The sequence below is a fragment of the Pteropus vampyrus genome, unplaced genomic scaffold (assembly GCF_000151845.1).
Source record: "Pteropus vampyrus isolate Shadow unplaced genomic scaffold, Pvam_2.0 Scaffold1, whole genome shotgun sequence".
Taxonomy (NCBI): domain Eukaryota; kingdom Metazoa; phylum Chordata; class Mammalia; order Chiroptera; family Pteropodidae; genus Pteropus; species Pteropus vampyrus.
The window spans coordinates 6,729,027-6,748,208 of NW_011888782.1; the positions used below are offsets into that span (position 1 = coordinate 6,729,027).

Below are 19,182 nucleotides of genomic sequence, written 5' to 3' on the forward strand. Positions count from 1 at the left end.
TTATCTCTAGAAAAAAACTTAGTTATTGTATTTCCAGAATCAAAGAGAGTTCATTTCCCCACAGTCAATTCTGCGACTCTACTATTCTTTTAGCTGGCTGGTACTAATGCTGAGTCTGATTTAAGAGCTACACACAGAGCTGTATTTTCCTGCACCAATCTATTGTTATTCCCTTGAAAATATATTTGGAAGTACAATGAATCTTTAAAATATTGAAAAGAAAATGGGATCGAATATCAAAAGATGCCTGTCTCTTTGTTGCTTACTATCTTTATGAGTTTAAAGATGTCGTCTGCATCATAAATTTAAGGAGATTTCTTTAAATCTCCTGAGTCATTGGTAAATGACAGTGATAGTAGTACATCTAATAGAGTTGGCATGGGAACCACATGAACTAATGAATGTAAAAAAATTTTATAAATCACAATACACCAGAACAAAGTCTATGCTTATCATATGACGAACTAGAGTTTTTTAGAAATCAGCACCCAAAAATACTAATAATCATTGGGTAAACCTATAGTCTTTGCACAACAATAGTACCACAGTCCTGGAAATCTTAGAATGTAATATATACCTAGGTTTTTCCCCCAAAATTAAACCTAAAGTATTCATGTATTTCAAAAGTAGATTTGTATCCATAGATTTTAAAAAGTAGGTTTTATTCTTTTACTATTATCACAATTTGTGTCTAAAAGTCTTATAATGACTTCTTTTGGAATCTAGAATTAGCATATATTCTTTTCACTCAATTAACTCAATTGAATAATAAATTATTTTTTTAACTTCCAACTGATATTTTGTAATGACTCATTCAAGAAAGTATCTTTCCTTTTCAGATGTCTGTACCTCTATTTTATTCTTTAGTCAATCACATAATTAGTCACATGACTTTAAAAATGTTTTCTGTGTCAGTCAACCAAAAGCCAGTCATTTCATTCATTCCTCCATTCAAGGGAGTGTCCCAGTTAATTGATGGTGACAGTGGGTTTTCTGCAAAATGTGTAATAGGCCTGGTGATCAGTTAGTTAATATGCAAAGAATTTTATAATGAGTTTATAGACTTACCTGCAATTTTATAATGACTTACCTCAGTTCGTGCTGTAGAAACCAAAGCCTGGGAAACAACTCTTCAGATTTCTCACTCATAAGATGGAATCCTAAATGCCTACCCCGAGCTTTCTTTTGGAAACCGTGAAGTTGAAATCTCTGTTTTATTTTGACATCTGGTGGCCTGAGATGTGAATTGCTTTTCACTTTGCTAATGCAGAAATACATGAGTCTAGAAAGTTAAGGAGAAAAAATGAAAACTTCATATACTGCCATAACAATCTCATGGCAGTCCACTGAGCTCCTTGTGGTAGCCATTCTTCAATGACACATTGGTACTTTTCTGTAATAGCATTTTTAGTCTGCAATGGAAATCGCCTTGAGATTATTTTCATACTTCTGTGAATGGTTTATTCACTAGCTTCATCTTTTCATATTCTCAATCTTAACAATGGAAGTATTTCAATAATATTATTTTTTTGATGAAAATATGACTTTTGATAATGTCATTTTAAAAAGCGAGATAATTCACAATAGACCGGAGCAATTATAGTTTTCTTTTTGAGTCACCTCAAACGTTTTTTCCCAACCTGGAAGGTGACTGGTCTCAAGGCACCAAAACTCAAGAGCTGAATTGGAATTTAGAAGACTTGGATCTGAGTCTTGCTCTTTCACTAACTAGCTGAGAAGTTTAATCCTGTGCTTCAATTTCATCATCTATGTGACCCTGGGCAGGTCACTTGACCTCTTGCCTGCTTCGGCTTCCTCATCTGTAAGAAAGGTAATTAAAGTGCCTACCTCTTAGCATTGCTATAAGGAGTCAATGAGACATGATTATAAAGGACCTCAAACAGTACTGGTCTCATGCTAAGAACATATGTGTTATCTATAATAATATAGTAATCTGTCTAATCATAATTCCTATATTATCTCACTCCACAAGGCTATATAGAGAACCAAAGGACCTCATAAATACTGTATGAGTTTGTTATTGCTGCAGAGTAAATTACCACAAATTTAATGTCTTAAAACGAAACCCAATTATTACTTCATAATTTCAGTAGGTCAGAAGTCCAGGTATGGCTTAGCAGAATTCTCTGCTCAGGGCCTTACAAGGTTGAAATCAAGGTGTCAGATAAGTTGTGTTCTTTCTGGAGCTCTGAATTCCCTTCCAAACTCATGTCACGATTGGAAGAATTTATTTCCTTGTAGTCACAAGACTAAGGTCCTCATTTCTTGCTTGATGTCAGTGAGGGGCTCTTCTCAGCAACTAGAGATTGCCTACTGTTCTCTGCCAGGGGACTACTTAACACAATATGGAAAGTTGCTTTCTTACGGGCCTACAAGAGCATGTCTCACTGGCCTCTGACTCCTTCTAATCAGCTGAAGAAAACTCTGTTTATAATGGGTTTACCTGATCAGGTTAGGCCACCTTTTAGCCATATACTGCGTGCAATATGATCATAGCTTTATACATATCTCATCATGCTCACAGGTTTCATTTCACCCTCACTCAAGAAGAGATCATATGAGGGTGAGTGTCCTGGAGGATCATCTCAGAATTCTGCCTTTTACAAATGTTAAGTTAAAAGTAAAAATGGGATACAAATATAAAGTGCACATTATCATATATTTTATTGGTCATTATCATGATCATATCAACAAATTTTTTAAATTTTTATTTTATTTTATTTTATTTTTATTTTTCAATTACAGTTGACATTCATTATTATTCAACAAATTTCTAACCTCAAATGACACTATTCCACTTATTTCCAATGGTTTAAATTAGCTGCAAAAAGGTATTCCAATTCATCTATTTATTATGTAACTCAGAACTTAGCATTTGTTTCATAACTCCTTGAATTCCTATTCTTTTTGCATGCAATATTTACTTCCCACATTCCCTCTTTTGACCTTCGAATCACTGAATCATGACACTCCCCAAGAACAAAGTTCTATGGAGAAATACGTTTCTATTGGATTCACCAGTCCATAAAAATTCTCAATCGTTAATACCCTCATGTGTATGTACCAATCCTGAAATTCCCTATGGTCTGGTTATATTCAATTCTAAAACAAATTAAGGAAAAGGTAACTTTTTCCAATGCTCTAATGATATTTAACCCGGGAACTAAAAAGATAGGCTCATATTTATTCACAGGCAACAGGAGTGAGCTTAAGATGATCCACATGGCTATGGCTTTATTATTTGACCAGTGCTCTCAAGGGCTTCATATACTGCAAAAAGTTCAATAAATAGATTAAAATATAATATAAATAGAAAAGAAATATAAATATAAGAGATCATAGAAGGACGATGTAAAGAAAGGTTGAAAATGGTTACATCTTTCATTAAAATGGAATGAAAAATTTAACTCAGAAATCTGAACAAGAAACTCCAGGTACTTTGTTAATACAAGTACCTCAGGCAGGGACAAATTCCACATGCACATGGATTAGTAAAACTTTGGTACATGGAATAAAGTAGTATGATATTGTCTAAAGATATACAAACTACAGGTTATATCTGTGTTCAAAATCATCTCTGCCACTTTTGGCAATATGATCATTGATGAGTTATTTTTTCCTCACTGAGACATAGTTTCTGCCTTTCTAACATGGAATTAATACTGTCAGCTACAGAAGGTGTTCTGGGGAGTAAGTAAAATCACCTAAGCTAAGTTCTTAGAACAATGTCTGATAAATAATGAGCATTTAGTAAGTGATTATTATTGCTTTTATTGCTGGTATTATTTATTTTAATTACATTAACATGTGGCCCAGTGTCTGTAATATATTTAGTGCTCAGAAAATATTACTCTCTTTATCCTTCTTCAATACTTGTTTGTTGAGTTGAACTGGATCTGTCAAAAAGAGTATTTTGGATATTATCAATCTGAATAAGTTTGCCTAACTTTATTGAATTTTATAGTTTTCTTCCTTCCTCCCTTCCTTCCTGCCTCTTCCTTCCTTTCTTCCTGTCATCCTTCCTTCTTTTTTGTCTGTCCTTATTTTCTCTCTCTTCCTTCCTTCTCTTTCTCTATCCTTTTTTCCCAAACAGATATTATTTTAAATTTCCGAACAACCTATGTCAGCAAGTCTGGCCAAGTTATCTTTGAAGCAAGATCAATTTGCATCCACTATGTCACAACCTGGTTCATCATTGATTTAATCGCTGCCCTGCCTTTTGATCTCCTGTATGCTTTCAACGTCACAGTGGTGAGTAAAGAAAAGAGCTCCCTTCCACATGACTTTGAAGGTTGTTTTTATAAAATAAACCTGTGTTTATTTTTCACATATTCATGTTTTAAATGTTTGTGGCAATTTGGCCACAAACAAATTCAAAAAATTTTTGAAATTTGAAATTTGCATTACCTGTAACTAGTTATTTAAATACCTAGAACCAGGATCTATAAAAAGCCTAAATTTATCATCAATACTGACTCACTAATCAAATCATTTGACAAGGAAACCACCTATAGAAAGACAAGCACAATTTTATATTATTTAGGCAGATGTTTGTCTCAAAATTTGATGGGCAGTTTGAAGATTTTTCTTACTTTAATGACCTTTACTCTCTACCTCTTGAGTATTTCATTATTCATTGGCCAAACAAACAGGAGACCAATCGAAATAGAGAAAAATGTTGAAATGAAAATAAGAGAATTCAATTACTTCTTAAAAGTCTTTGTAAAAATGTTGGATGGGGCAGAAACCTACATATACAATGACTAACGTAAACTTAAGAGTTCTGTTGAATTATTATTGATATTTGTAACTTCTCTTTCTTCATTTAAAGCTTTATCCTCATGTTTCCTCATAGGAAAGAAAGTATGCCCACTTGTAGTAATAATAATTTTTGCTATTTAATGATTGATATTCTTAAAAGCATTAAGTGCTCCCTATAAATAGAGTTTTAGGGAGGTATAATAGCATTTTTGGACCAGTAATGCAATTTGCTGCTAGAGTGACCAATTTTAACAGGAAAAAAATTTACTAACTATTAGTTCCAATTAAACATATTTCCTACACAGTTAACAACCTCCTGTAGAAATCATATTCTCTATTAAGAATTTAAAAGCACAGTGTTCAATATTAAAGTGATCAACACTTCAAATACAGTTAATGTTGACTTCAGAATGAAGATGGAACTGTAATCCTGACTACTCAGCACATATTTGTGCATTTGTTAATTGCCTGTAAAATAGTAATATTTTTTCTTTTTCTCTTTTTTAACTTGGGAAGTTGAAGTTGTCAACATCTTTAAGAGTTTTATAAGTCAACCGAAAAGAAAGTTCTGGGGGAAATTTTAGTATATGATATCAATCAGTGCTACCTTGAATTGTTATCCAGACCTCTTAAAGTGCTTTTTAAGATTGAATTTGACTAGATAAGTGTACTATAATGAAAATGTAATGACTTAAAACAGGCTTTTGCAAGGCTGCAAAAAAAAAAAAAATCTAAGAGAAGTATATTTCACAAAAATGCTAAGAAAATTTTCCTGAAGAATTCTTAAATAAATGGTGTCTGCTCTAAATTAACTTGCTTTTCTGCTAATAAATACTGCTAGTATTTTTTATATTGCATTTCTCTTTAGGCACTAAACAAATAGGATAATTTTAAATACATATGTTATATAATTATATTATAAAATATATACAATCTAAAATATATAACATTTATATATCATTAACATCCTCATTGCCTAAAATTAAAACAAATAAAGGATTCCTTGAAAATTTTAATTCTCATATGTTGATGACTTTTAAATACTTGTACACTTTCACTGCACTCCTGTTACCTTTCTTCATTCTGACTGTGAAATTTAGCATGAATGCTTTATAAAGAATGCAGGTAACCGATCGACATCTATGTCAGAAAGAAAAAGAGGAAAGAAAGAAGGAATATTTCTCTCTTATCACTGATAATTTTTCTGCTTTTCATAAGAGTAAGCATATGATCATTTATCAAATTGGCACATAAATTTGTTATTCTCTCAAATAAGTTAGTCAGGATAAAATATTCTATTTGAACAGAAAAGCTTATTCAACATATCATATTTACTTCTCAGGGAATATAAGTTATGAGGAATAATTTATAAGTTATGCTATTGTTATACTGCACAGCCTTACAAAAAGAAATGAAGAAATAAACAAATAAATAAACAAACAAAAGTATTGTCTTCCAGCTCCAAAATGTACACCTCCTGCCTCATGTACTAAAATGCAGGACTTAGGAGATTTCTTTAACATTTCATTCCATCTGACTTTGGTTCCCTAGCTATGTTTACTTGAGAGAAAACTCAGAATGTGTATTCTTCAGGCAAATGTTTTCTTTCTTGATAATGTTAGAAAGAAAACGGTATAGTACATGAGGCAGGAGGTGCTACTGGTACTTGTGAGCAGAACTTACTCAAGTATTATAGTTCTAATTATTTTTTTTTTAAATCCTAAGTTACTTTTATTACCACTTTGAAAGCTTTTACTTGAGTCTACATGAATTATAATTATAAGAATTCTCTTATCCAGAGGAGGGAAAGTGGGATTGAAAGAAAATGTGTGTTAGAGGTGGAGACACCTCATGTTCAATCCTGATACCATAATGTATTTCGATTGTGTATTGGAATATACAAAACTGTATTCAATCAGATGGGTAGAGAAAAAGAGTTAAATCTTAAGTAAGAAAAATAAGTATTTATTCAAAGAAATTAAATTGCTTTATCCTTCTCTATCCTACTACCTCCCAATTATGCTAAGAAACAACAGAAATGGTCATACAAATGACCAGAGCATTGGAATCCTGATTATACTTAATTTCAAGAACTTTCCAGAATGGCTGTAAGTTAAAGTAACTGTCATAGCATGAAGTGAACCCATGAGCCAAGGTGCGCTGCTCTGTCTCCTACCACAGGTGTCTCTCGTGCATCTCCTAAAGACCGTAAGGCTACTGCGTCTTTTGCGTCTTCTGCAGAAGCTGGACCGTTATTCTCAACATAGCACAATCGTCCTGACTCTGCTCATGTCCATGTTTGCACTCCTTGCACACTGGATGGCATGTATCTGGTATGTCATTGGAAAAATGGAGAGGGAAGACAACAGCCTTCTGAAATGGGAAGTTGGTAAGGGCTTACATTTGTTGCATTTTCCATTTTTCAGTGAAAAGGAAGATTGACTAGAATTTGGAAGAAGTAAAAGATGAATCTATAAATACATGTCCTCTGACTGTCAATTTCTCACATCTTTTTTGGGAGGGTTTGGGGAGATTCATGTTACAAGTGATTTCTTTTGAGAACAACCTTATATTCTTTTCAAAGAGCAATGAATTAAACTTTCAACAAGTTTACTGTTTAAAATGACCAGCAAGGCTGTAGAAGTGTTTAGATAAGTAATGTGTGATCTTATCTTGACATATCCAATGCAGGGCTAGTAATAGTAAACCACTGGGCAACTGGCTTATGACTAATTATTATAATATTTTAAATGATAAGAAAATTATCACTTATATTTTATGTGGCAAGTTGATAGAAAAAAATCCCTACTATTTTTTTCCTTTCAGAGAAAAGACAGAGCGTGCATCATAATGACAAACTATCCACATTTAGTATACTTTGAGAATTTGTGATATTTATTTTGGATAAATACAAATACAATTTGTAAGGACTAAATATTTACAAATATAATTTTTAAAACTTTGCGTCAACATAATACATGGTAGTTTAAGGGAGATTTTCCAAGTTTTACATAGTTCTGCATACATAAATCTGAAATGTCAGCACACAAACACATTTTTTAACTTATGTCAACCACCAGAACTTTATAAAAAAATGAAAATTCTGAAGGCTATCACCCTCTATCCTGAAATGTCTGCAATCTTCTCAAATCATTCCCTTTAGAGAATAATCATTCTCTTTAGAGAATTGACATAGCACCTGATGTAGGATTTTTTTTCTTAATCTGATATTTAACCAAAAGACTCTGTTTCTGTGTTGGCTAGAAAATTTTTCACTTATCTTCTCCTCCAAAAATCAATCTTGAACTTTTGAAAGAAGCTCAGGCCTTTGCACAGAGATAAAGCCACAAGAGATTCCGAGGAGGAAAATGCTCTAACTTTTCATACCAGCACTTAGTGGCAGGATGTATTTGGAACATCCCTGGGTTGGCTCTCATAAACGCCACTCTCTCACCAAGGAAATATACAAAGCCTTCAAAGGGCATCTTTGGAGAATGAGCTGGAGATCTTAAGAAAGCAGGTTGAAAGGGGTAAATTTCCTGTCTGAGTTCTTAAAAAATGTTCCTACATATCACAATTTTGTCCCTGAGCTACACAATCTAACTTATGTGTTCTGATAATTTTTATGTCAGAATAGTTTTCTTATCAAAGCACTTTTTCTAAGCCTTGTCGTGGACCTCAATTCTCAGAAACAAAGTAAAGGAGGAAATAAAGTGACTGAGTAAAAGCAAAAATATCCTACATAAAGAGAAGATAAGATGAGAGAGAGAGAGGGAGGTGAGGAAGGAAGGAGGCGAGACAGAAAGAGAGAGAGAGAGAATGAAAGAGAGAGAACGAGAGAGAGAGAGATGTGTGAGGGGAAAGAGAAGAGTTTATTAAAAGGAGGATCAAAGTCTGGATTATACTTGGATTAAAACATTTTCTGTCCTGCAATATTGTTTCCCTTTCTATAACTTTGTCCCGAAGGCTTCTTCATCACATACTCTAGTGTCCTAATGGTCTTCAGTGAATTACAGCATTAGATCTGACCTCTGTTTTGCATTTATATTAAAATTCTGATGTGTGTTCAGCCACCTGATTCTTTTTTGGACCTGACCTAATTTCCTTTGGGCCCCAGACCTATACACTTATATCAATTTGTAAGACTTGTCTAGTCTGAGAGTCTCCAGATGGGGAAATTCGGCTTATTCACGCTCTCAAATTTAGTTATATGAGGAAAGCTTTTTGTTTTATTTCCAACATGCCAGTCTTGCTGCAGACATACAAACTAGCTGTTATTTTTCTTCTCCCAAACTCGCAGAGATTTTTATTTTTCAAGGAAAAATAAGCCAACCACCTGAACTGCTTCTGTACTGCCCGCTTCTGCACCTACTCTTGGTCCTGGTACTATGGTTCAATGTTATAAACATTGAAGTTTATAAGCTGGAAATCAGCCCACAGAGTATTGGCATAATATAACAGTGAGAAGAACATTAGGTTGAAGGCAATAGATTTCTTCTGTCATCATGGCTCCACCACTAACCAGCTGTGAGATTAGCAGTATTTTTGTTAACCTGTCTGGTCCTCAATTTCCTCATCTACAACGTGAGAAAACTCACTATATAATTTGAAAGCCTATTTCAGGTTTCATGATTTATGACTTTAATAGAAGAACAGACCCAGTATTGTATGCTTACTAATTTTAACGAGTTTTTATCATAGCTAAATGTCCATATAAGCCATCAAGAACAACCATAGAATGTCAAGTTTGTGGGAAAGGGATGTGTCAGAAAATATATCCTGTGATCACAGCATGTCAAGGAATTGATGTTTTACTCAGTTATGATTAAATAACAACATTTATCCTTAGAGAATTAGATTTCTGTCTAAACACCTATCAGAATATGATCAGGAAGGTAGCATGCTAATTATGTCTGTCAATATTGGGTCATAGACTTGGCTAGAAAAACTTTTCCTTCCTCTCTAATTACTTGCATCATTTGTTCATTTAAAATATTCTCCAGCTGAGATTTGGGCTCATTCTAAATAATTATGACCTTCCCTACCTAATTTTATAATGAAGCAGCTGAGAATCTAGGCTAATTTAGTTTTTACTATGTAATTTGTCCACTAATATATTTTACTTTTTTTTGGTCCAGCTACTGTCAATCAAAAAATTTATCACACAAATAAAATTTGATTAGAGAACATGTTGTTCTTTATGTTGTGACTAACATTAGATGTATCGATTAGATTCATCTTCCTAAGGGATAAAATAGAACTTTCTAATCATTGTTAATTGCCTTAAAATGATTTCACCTCCCTTTTTTTTTGTTCTTGGCAATCTTACAACTTATAGCTAGAGAGGGTTTCGATATTTCACATCAGACCAAATCTAAGTTAATCTTTTAAAAAATGTTATACTGTCTCTTTTCCATAAGGTATCTATTTTTGGAAAGAAGAATTAATACTTATAGACTAATTATGTCAGAGGCTGGTAATGAACTAATTTGCCTGGTGTTATATATTACTTCATGTTTTTCTGTGTTTCCATAGCATATTTTAAGGACCTTGAGGTTTGGCTTATTGTTTCATGGAATTTTAGACCTGGGAGGACCTGAGTCTAACTCTTTGGTTTTCTGGTGAGAAATTCAGTTCTTGATTATACAAGCTCTGTGGTGGAAAGGGTTGTTGTCTACAGTGTCCTCTGCTGCATCCCCATTAGCACAAGGCAAATGTATTTTAAAAATAATTGCTAAGTAAATCACTCAACAAGGTCATTCAGTTACTAAATGACAGTCATGGGACAAGAACCTAGATTCTCTAACTCTTTGTATAGAATTCCTTCTAATAGTTTTGAATATTATGAAATTATAGTAAACAATTATTTAGCAAATTCTTTCTGGCAGGATGATTGAGAAAAGAACAAATAAGGTGGTTATTTAAGATTTGGTCATTCATTCAATAAAAGTATTTTTTGAGTTCCCACTGAATGCTGGGTCCTGTGTCAGGTATTGGAGATATCAAAACAAATAACATATTTAATGTCATGAAGCTTAAAGGTCAGTAGGAAAAAAAGACAAATAATGTAATGGATGTATGACAGTATGATATATTCTATAACAGAAACACATACATAGAGAGGAGTGGCAACCAAATCTAACTAGAATATCAGCAAAGGATTTTCTGAGGTGAGCTGGGGTTTAAAGAATGAATAGATCTTGTCTCTACTGATCTTGAGGAATGAGTGTGTGTGACAGAAGGGACTTGACTATATGAAGCAGTTCACTAGAAATGGCATAAAGGGGAATTGGGGGAGGGGGGTGGTAGTATGGTGATGAGAGTAAAGAGTAGGTAGTCAGGGATCAGATCTTTTTAAGACTATTCATGCTAAACTTTAGAGTTTGTACTTCATCCTAAGGCTATAGTGAAGCGTAAAATTCTCTCTTGAGCAATGATCCTTTGCATATCAAACACCAGGAAACAGGCAGAGATGTTTTGCTCTGCTTCTTTTTCAATATCTGTAAAGTGGCAGTAATAATACTGCCTACCTCATTGGTGTCACCAGTGTTAAATTAGGCAAACTACGTGAAGCATTTAGCACTGTGCCTGGCACCTAATAACTGCTCAATAAATATTATAACCGGCTATTATAACCATCATTACCATTTTATTATGGTAATTACTTCTAAAAAAGAAAGTACCATGACTAGTGATACATATCATTTTATAAGGAAAAGTTATTTTAAAAATGGCTTAGAAAGTGTTGCCTTTAAGGCTTAGTTGTAATGCTGGACAACTAATTATGTGCTTTTGCATATCTTCAAAATAATATGCCTGCCCAAACTTTTTTATTTGAGTCATCCTGTGAAAAATTAGTAATTTTCACATACCATCATAATTACACACAGATAGGAGAGTTCCCCTTCCAGGCTAATATAGAAGGCAGGTCCAACATCCACCCTACAAGCTTGTTGGGATATATCAAACTTTTATGAAATTTAGACATGTTTCAAGGGCAAGATTTAACACTGTATTAAAGAGACATAGCACAACTTAGTGTAAGTGTGACTTTTAAGTTTTAGGTTTTATTTTGCTTCAAAGAAATGTTTCAAAATGATCTCTTCATGGGGGTGGGGCTTTATTTATTTTCTATAAGAAAACTTCAAATAACCAGCTCAAAAGGTATGAAAAGACCTTTCAGTTTTCCTTACATCTCAATTAATGTAGAGATACATTATTTTAATTATTATCACTTATAAAGTTCAATGAGTGACATTGATTTAGTTCTTAAAGAACTCCTTCAGGATCCTGAATAGAATACAAGCTCGATTTAAGCTAGAAAGATTTGGATTTGAATCTTGCTTCAGGAATTTATTAAGCATATGATTTTGGCCAAGATAACTTCAGTGTTTGACTTTTTACACAGCAATGTTAATTTTCTCATCTGCAAAATGGATGTATTAAGTACTGACCCTCATAGCATTTTTGAAGATGAGAGGTACTCAAGTCGACATAATAACATAGTTTCTGGTACTTGATATATTCTTGCAGCTGGTAACTACTATCATTTCCACCCCCACCCCCACCTTCACTCTTATCACTAATTGATTGATAACTCAAACTGCAACCAATTCCTCAAACTTACATCAATGATCTGTGTAGAACTGAAATAGCGATACTAGTCAAGTCTGATGATAAGGTGGTGTTTCTGTATCAGTCATGATTCTTGATTGCAAGCCAAAACAGAAAAGGAATTAACTTGCAAGACATACAGACTTAGAATAGAAAGGATACAGAACCAGAATTGGGAAAAGAACATGAGCCAAGGCAGCTCCAAATACTCCAGTGCAAGAAGCATAGTTGCTGACATTTGGCAAAGATGTTCTGGACATGTTTCTGTCTTTGTAAATTCTATAAGTCTTAACCTTCTGTTCATCTGTAATTCACAGGCCTTGAAGGAAGAATCTGTTGGGCCAAGCTTAGGTCACATGCTCAGACATTGACTGCTGGAGCAAGGAAAGACCCTCCCCACCTTATATTTCCATGGTGGGAAGTGGGGCCCTGTGTCTCTTCATTACTGTATATACAATGGAAATCCCTTTTTACATAGGATTTTAAACAATGCCCCCCCCATGTCTACAATAACAAAATTACACTTACATTTAAAAAATAGTAAAACTTATCAAAATACTTATTAAAATACTTGTATGAATCATCATACCCTTCTCAAACATCACCATGTCAAATAGAGTTAGCTGAAAGATGGGGATATGGTAATTCTCCATGCATCTCGCTTGCTATAACAATCTATGCTCCTTATGTAAACATAATAGTAAAATTCTACTTACCAAGCTATGCTTCCTGAGCTAGATTGCATCTTGATCAGTAGCTCCCTTTTGCAGCTAAAATGCTAACTTATATCCTTTCTCAAAGCTATCTCTATTTTCAAGGCCATGACATGCTGAACTTTAAAATAAATGATCTGCTTCAGAGGTTAAAGATGAGAGTATTTTGTAATAGAGAGATGCTTTTTTTTTTATCTTTTAATCCTTTGGTTGGAATATGCTTAGCTATTGTAGATGCCTAAAAGTGTATGTGTATCACTGATCAGAACAAAAAACAGCCCAAGAATCTAGAATGGGAAAAAAAAGATTAAGCCAGATATCGTTTTCGAATTTTCATTGACAATTTTAATCCTAAATCTCTTGATCCTCGTTGGATAAAACATCATAAAAGCTGATTGATTTGAAAAGCTCTTAGTTATTAACTGCTTAGCATTTACGAGCCTCATGTAAGGGGGAAAAAAAAAATGACCAGGCTCATGATATTGCAAGGTGATTATTTCAATAACTGTGTCAAATTGTCCTCAACAAGATGGAAAAAAGTAGGGTGACTAGCACTCTATTTTTTCAGGTTCTGTATAAAACTTTTTAGATAACCCTTTTTATTCTTGGAAAGACATGAACTAAAAGGGAGGAAAAGGCTAAAATGAAGTTTCCAACCCATTAAAATAGATAATGGACTCTAGTGAGGTTTTCCTAGACTTTTTTTTTTTTTTTTTTTTTTTTTAAGCAGGGTCTCTAACTTTAATATGCCCTGGAATCAATCACCTGAGGATCACCTTAAAATACCGATTCTAATTCGGTAAGTCTGAGGTGGAGCCCAAGACTCTGCATTTTTAACAAGCTCCCGGAAGTTGGTGCTGCTGGTCCTGCACCACACTTTGAGTAGTAAGGTTTTAACAAGTCTTGGGACTTTTTGTGAATTTAATTCTCCCAGTTATAAAGAGTTCTGAACCAGCGACTATTCAGTCCTTCCTATTCATTTTCACTTTCCTATCCTTTTTAAATCTCCATCACATCTGCAAATTTATTTGGATGTAGTCCATTCCCAATGGCCCTAGGTGGTCCATTGAGAAGGAATGAACCTAAATTCTGAAGCAATACAACACAGTGCTTTAAATAACATCATCAGAAACCATTTATATTGCTATTAGTTCTGAGAAATGAAATTCAAATATCGTCAATTTTTAAAAAGTTGCCAATTGCCTTATTGTATTTTGAAAAATGTTTCTAGAACACTTTACATGTTTTAGGAGCAACATTTTAAGAGCATAAGAGCAAATGGTTTATTCTTAAAACTCAGTTTTCCCTTGTACTTTATTTCTGAGTATAACAATAAACTTTGATTATAAAAATTGGGAAAATAAAGTATATAGGAATGTCCAATTATGAAATTGAACTATTTCTATAGTCCGACCTATGTTTACAAATTATTTGGGCATTTAGAGAGCAAGCAACACAAAATTAGATTTGAATTGCATAATGTTCTCAGTCATTCAATAGGGAACTTCTGGGTTTTAGGTAGCAGACTGGAAGCTAATCTAATTTCAAGTTTCCAGGGTTCCTATATAAAGGAATATATATACAGCTGTAAAATACTGAAGGTGAAATATGTATGTACCAGAGTTTGCAAATGTGTTCACCCTTCAGACCAAACACTCTAAGCAACAAAAAATTCTATTGTCATGTAAATTTGAGAAATGCAGCCACTTCATCCCCATTCCGAAGGACTAAGAATATAGATTAGCATAGCAGGAGCTCAGAGAAATCCCAAAGAAACATGAAACCCAAATATTGCATAAATTTACCTTATAACTCTTACTTTTTATAATACACATTATTAATATTATGTTAACATCCTGTAAATCTGGAGTTTAAAAAATAGGAAAAGTTACAAAGTCAGTATTATAGTAGAAGAATAATGATTTTCACCTTTTTAAAAATATAGGATATTATGTGTATCTTCTTATAGTAAATCTACAGCAATAGTTAGGTTATCATCATCTATATGAAAAAACCACTAGTTGAGGAGCTTAAATAAGCTATTGTATATGAAAGCAGTTTGCAAACTGAAAAGTGCTGTAGAATTATGACGTGTCATTGTGTTATAGCTAACAACACATATACATGTCAATATGAATATGTATAAGTGTATCTTTTTCTCTTCCCAGAGAAACAGAGAGACAGTATGTACATATTCTGTACCACAAACTCCTGTCTTTGTCTTCTTCCCATGATATTGATCTTGGTGTTTGTAGAGAACCCATGCACAATACAGGTATTTGGGTGAATGCAGGAATGAATGAATGGACCACAAAGGCTCCTGTACTGCACTGTAGATCACCCCAAACAGATTAAAAAAGAGGTTCTAAAATCAGTCTTCCTTCAGTGTTTGGAAGTTAGTTACACTGGGTCTGTACTTCCTTATAGTATCTCATCATTTATACTATTATAAAACAAAATTCTCATTGCTCATTTTGTTAAAACTGGATTGCCATGGAGTATAAACCATAAAGTCATAGGAAGCCAAAAGTCAGGATTCTGTTTAGAATGAATAGTCTATTTCTTTGGATATTTTGGCCATCTAAATGCTAAATTTCTTCAGTATTCAGATCACACTTGAGCAGAAACCTTTGTTTCTTTCTCAAAAGAACTTATAATACTTGACAGTTATTATTAATATGAGTACAGATACTATGAAGTGTTGATTAAGTATCACATATTGAGCTGCTTTGGCTTTCTAATCTATAAAACATTGTCTAAGTGTAAGATTATCTACACTGCTCCTGCCCTCTTTGAAAACGTATCTCTGACCTTTTATTCAAAAATCATGTTGCAATCCATAGTCTATTTACACCTCAGAACTTTTGACAATCTTATAAAAACAATTGAGTTGTTCAGTTTTTGTTTTTTTCTCTGATAATAAATCATTTATTACTTGTTTTTTACTCATGAATTTAAATTGGTAGTTAATTTATGTATATATAATTCTCTTGTTTATGGTATTGCTAAAGAATAAACTTTAGCTACTATGTCAATCAAGGAAGAACACATTGTAACTCATAAATCATTGGCCTATTTATAATTTGATTGTGAAAAACAATTCCCAGATTCATAAGACTATGGGCATGGACTACGATATCAGCATTGACTGAGTCTAATGTAAACTGTGAAGTTTCAAAGAATTCACAGCAAAGCATAAATCTTTGTCCACTCAAGCTAATATTTTTTAACTAAAACAAACATCTCAGACAAACCCAGAACCACAGTGTCATCTTCATGAGGCTAAACAGTGTTGAGCTGCTAATACTTTTCGACTGAGACTAATTGATATTTCCTAGTGATGATAATGGTCAATGCATAACTTTCATTATCTGTACTTCATTAAAGTGTCTAGTATATATGTTATTGTAATCCCTTTATTATCTTTCATATAATGCTTCCTATATCTAATAGGTTCTGGACCCAATTCCACAGAGAAAGGGGGGTCCCCACACCAACAAGCAATTCTCTGGATACAAACTGTGTGTCTGTTCTACAATTCAACTCAAATCTGATATCTATCTCCTCAGAGATAGTGTTAGATTCCACAGGTTAAGGATTCAGTTCCATAAAATGGTCCCCCACCAACTTCAGAAGTCAGTCACAAGCCCAGGTTGTTACTTGTGCTTCTGACCTACCAGCTATAAATTAGTTTCCCATGACCCTCTCATTAGGTTTGATTAATTTGTTAGAGCAGCTCACAGAACTCAAGAAACCCATTTACTCACTAGATTTTCAATTTATTATAAAAGGATACAATTCAGGAACAACCAGATGGAAGAGATACATAGGGCAAGGTATGTGAGAAGAGGCACCGAACCTCCATACCCTCTCCAGGTAGGCCATTGTCCTCAAATCTCTAAGTTCACCATTGGAGAAACTCTCAGAACCTAATCCTTTTGGATTTTTATGGAGGCCTCATACACAGGCATGATTGATTAAATCATTGGCCATTGATAATTGATTCAATCTCTAGCTCCTCGCCTCTCCCCAGAGGTCGAGGGACTGGACTTAAAGTTCGACCCTCTAATTATGAGGTTGATTCTCCTGACAACCACCCTAGATGCTTTCGCCATTAACATCACAAAAGACACCTTTACCACTCATCACTTAGGAAATTCCAAGGGTTTTAGGAGCTCTGTTCCAGAAATGGGAACGAAGACTAAATATATATTATAAATCATAATATCATATAAATATTATTTAAAAATGTAAATTTAAGAGGCCATATTTCTGTGTCTTGGGATTTGTGTGATGTGATGTTGCTGCGAATCAATCAATTGTTAATGTATTTTCAGTTTCTTACTATGTGATAGCATTGTCAAAGAGAACTATAAGCAATGGTTTCAGCCTTGCAGGGATACAAGAGGGGGATAACTCCTCTCCACTTCCTATCCTGATCCTTTTTCTGTGTTTCCTGCCTCAGTATTTGGCTCCGACTTGCTACCATCTGGAGATAAATTTGGGTGACACCGTTTACAGCTCACTAGATTTAAAACCCTCCAAGGAGCTGATCCTTAGTCTCATTATGGCCTTTCAGCCCTAGAAAAATGCTCTTGGCTCTTAAATGTCTCTAGCCCCACTCTGGATCTAGACTTTGGAAGAGAGAATTTCCTTTTAGTATTTTCTGCAAAGAGCCTTGTTTTGAGGAGACACTTTGCTGACATTCATTGACTTTCTGGGCTCCTCCCAGGGGATCCTACGACTTCAGTCATTGGAAATTTTGCCTACTTCCGACCGCTTCCTTTTTACCTTATTGGATTCTCCTGAGTTGTGTGGTTGTTAAATCAGGGACAGTAATATGTTCCTCGCTTAGGGAGTGCCAAATGCTTCTGTTTCTAAACGAGTTCAAAGTCGAAGACATCTCAAACAGGAAACACTAATTTTAGAGTGTCCCAAAAGGTAATGTGAGGATCCAAAGAGAGAGAAGAGGTTTACTGTTGGTGGCCAGGGCGAGTTTGATACAGCTGATTGACACTTAGATCTAACTTTATTTTTGTATGTATGTATGTATATTCTAAATGCCTCACTAGTTTACCAGTTTCATTTATTAAATGATCCATTTATGACCACTAATTAACTATGGCATTTTAATCATAATTATAATGCATACTTATTACTGTTGCTAGGTTTCATTTTTCTTCACTGACATTCTAATTTTATATCAATATTGCAGAACTTTAATTATTGTACTGCCTAAATTTTGGTACAGCAAGTACAATGAGGCCCATTTACTCAGATCAATATTTAATAAATGTCCCTCCCATCTAAATGCCATTTTAATTGAAGTTAATTTCAGGAATTAATTTGGAGAAATTAATACTTTCATAACATTAAGATATTTTAGTCATCCAAGGTTATGGTATTTAATTTCCATTTGTTTAAATTTAAAAAATATATAATTAAGAGAAATTATGTAGTTTTCTTCACAGAAATTATACATATTTCTTATTAAGTTTATTTCTAAATACTACACATTTTTTGCGCATACATGAATGAGATTCATTTTCCATTAATTTTGTTCCAGATATTAGTAAAAGAAAATCTTGTGACTTGAAAATAATGTTATAGATACCTCAAAAATTTATCTAATGTTTTAATTAATTTTTTGAGTTTTTTAGAAAGACAATCATATAATCTAAAGTATTAATAAATTTCTCCCTGACTTATCAAATGTCTATACTTTTTTTTTGGATACTGGCTTGAGAATATTAAATATTTATTCTAATTTCACTAGAAAATTTTACTGAAAATGTATTTTATAAATCACTAATACATTATTTTTGATGTTTGGTACTCCACAGAGTCACACAAGCTTTAAATTATGTACTTCAAAAATATATTTCATAAAAGAACATGTTAAGTTAGAAGAATTCTTAGCTTGAAAGTTGAGGATCCTCTATTCTCACTATAGCCCTAATACTAATTAGCTGTGTGATCTAAGGAATTTTATCAAACTATATCTATCCCATTTATCTCTTTGAAAATGAGATACTTAACTGATTCTTACCGAGTCTCAATCCTTCTAAGTCAT

The 19,182-nt window shown here is 33.6% G+C and overlaps 1 protein-coding gene across 1 annotated transcript in view; it reads left to right on the top strand.

Annotated features, from left to right (window-relative positions):
• KCNH8 (potassium voltage-gated channel subfamily H member 8) overlaps positions 1 to 19,182 on the top strand; it is a 318,741-nt gene that overhangs the window by 197,367 nt on the left and 102,192 nt on the right. The window contains exons 6-7 of the mRNA XM_011355828.1: positions 4,115 to 4,272; positions 6,964 to 7,171. Coding sequence (XP_011354130.1) covers positions 4,115 to 4,272; positions 6,964 to 7,171 — 366 coding nt within the window. The remainder of the gene's footprint in view (positions 1 to 4,114; positions 4,273 to 6,963; positions 7,172 to 19,182) is intronic.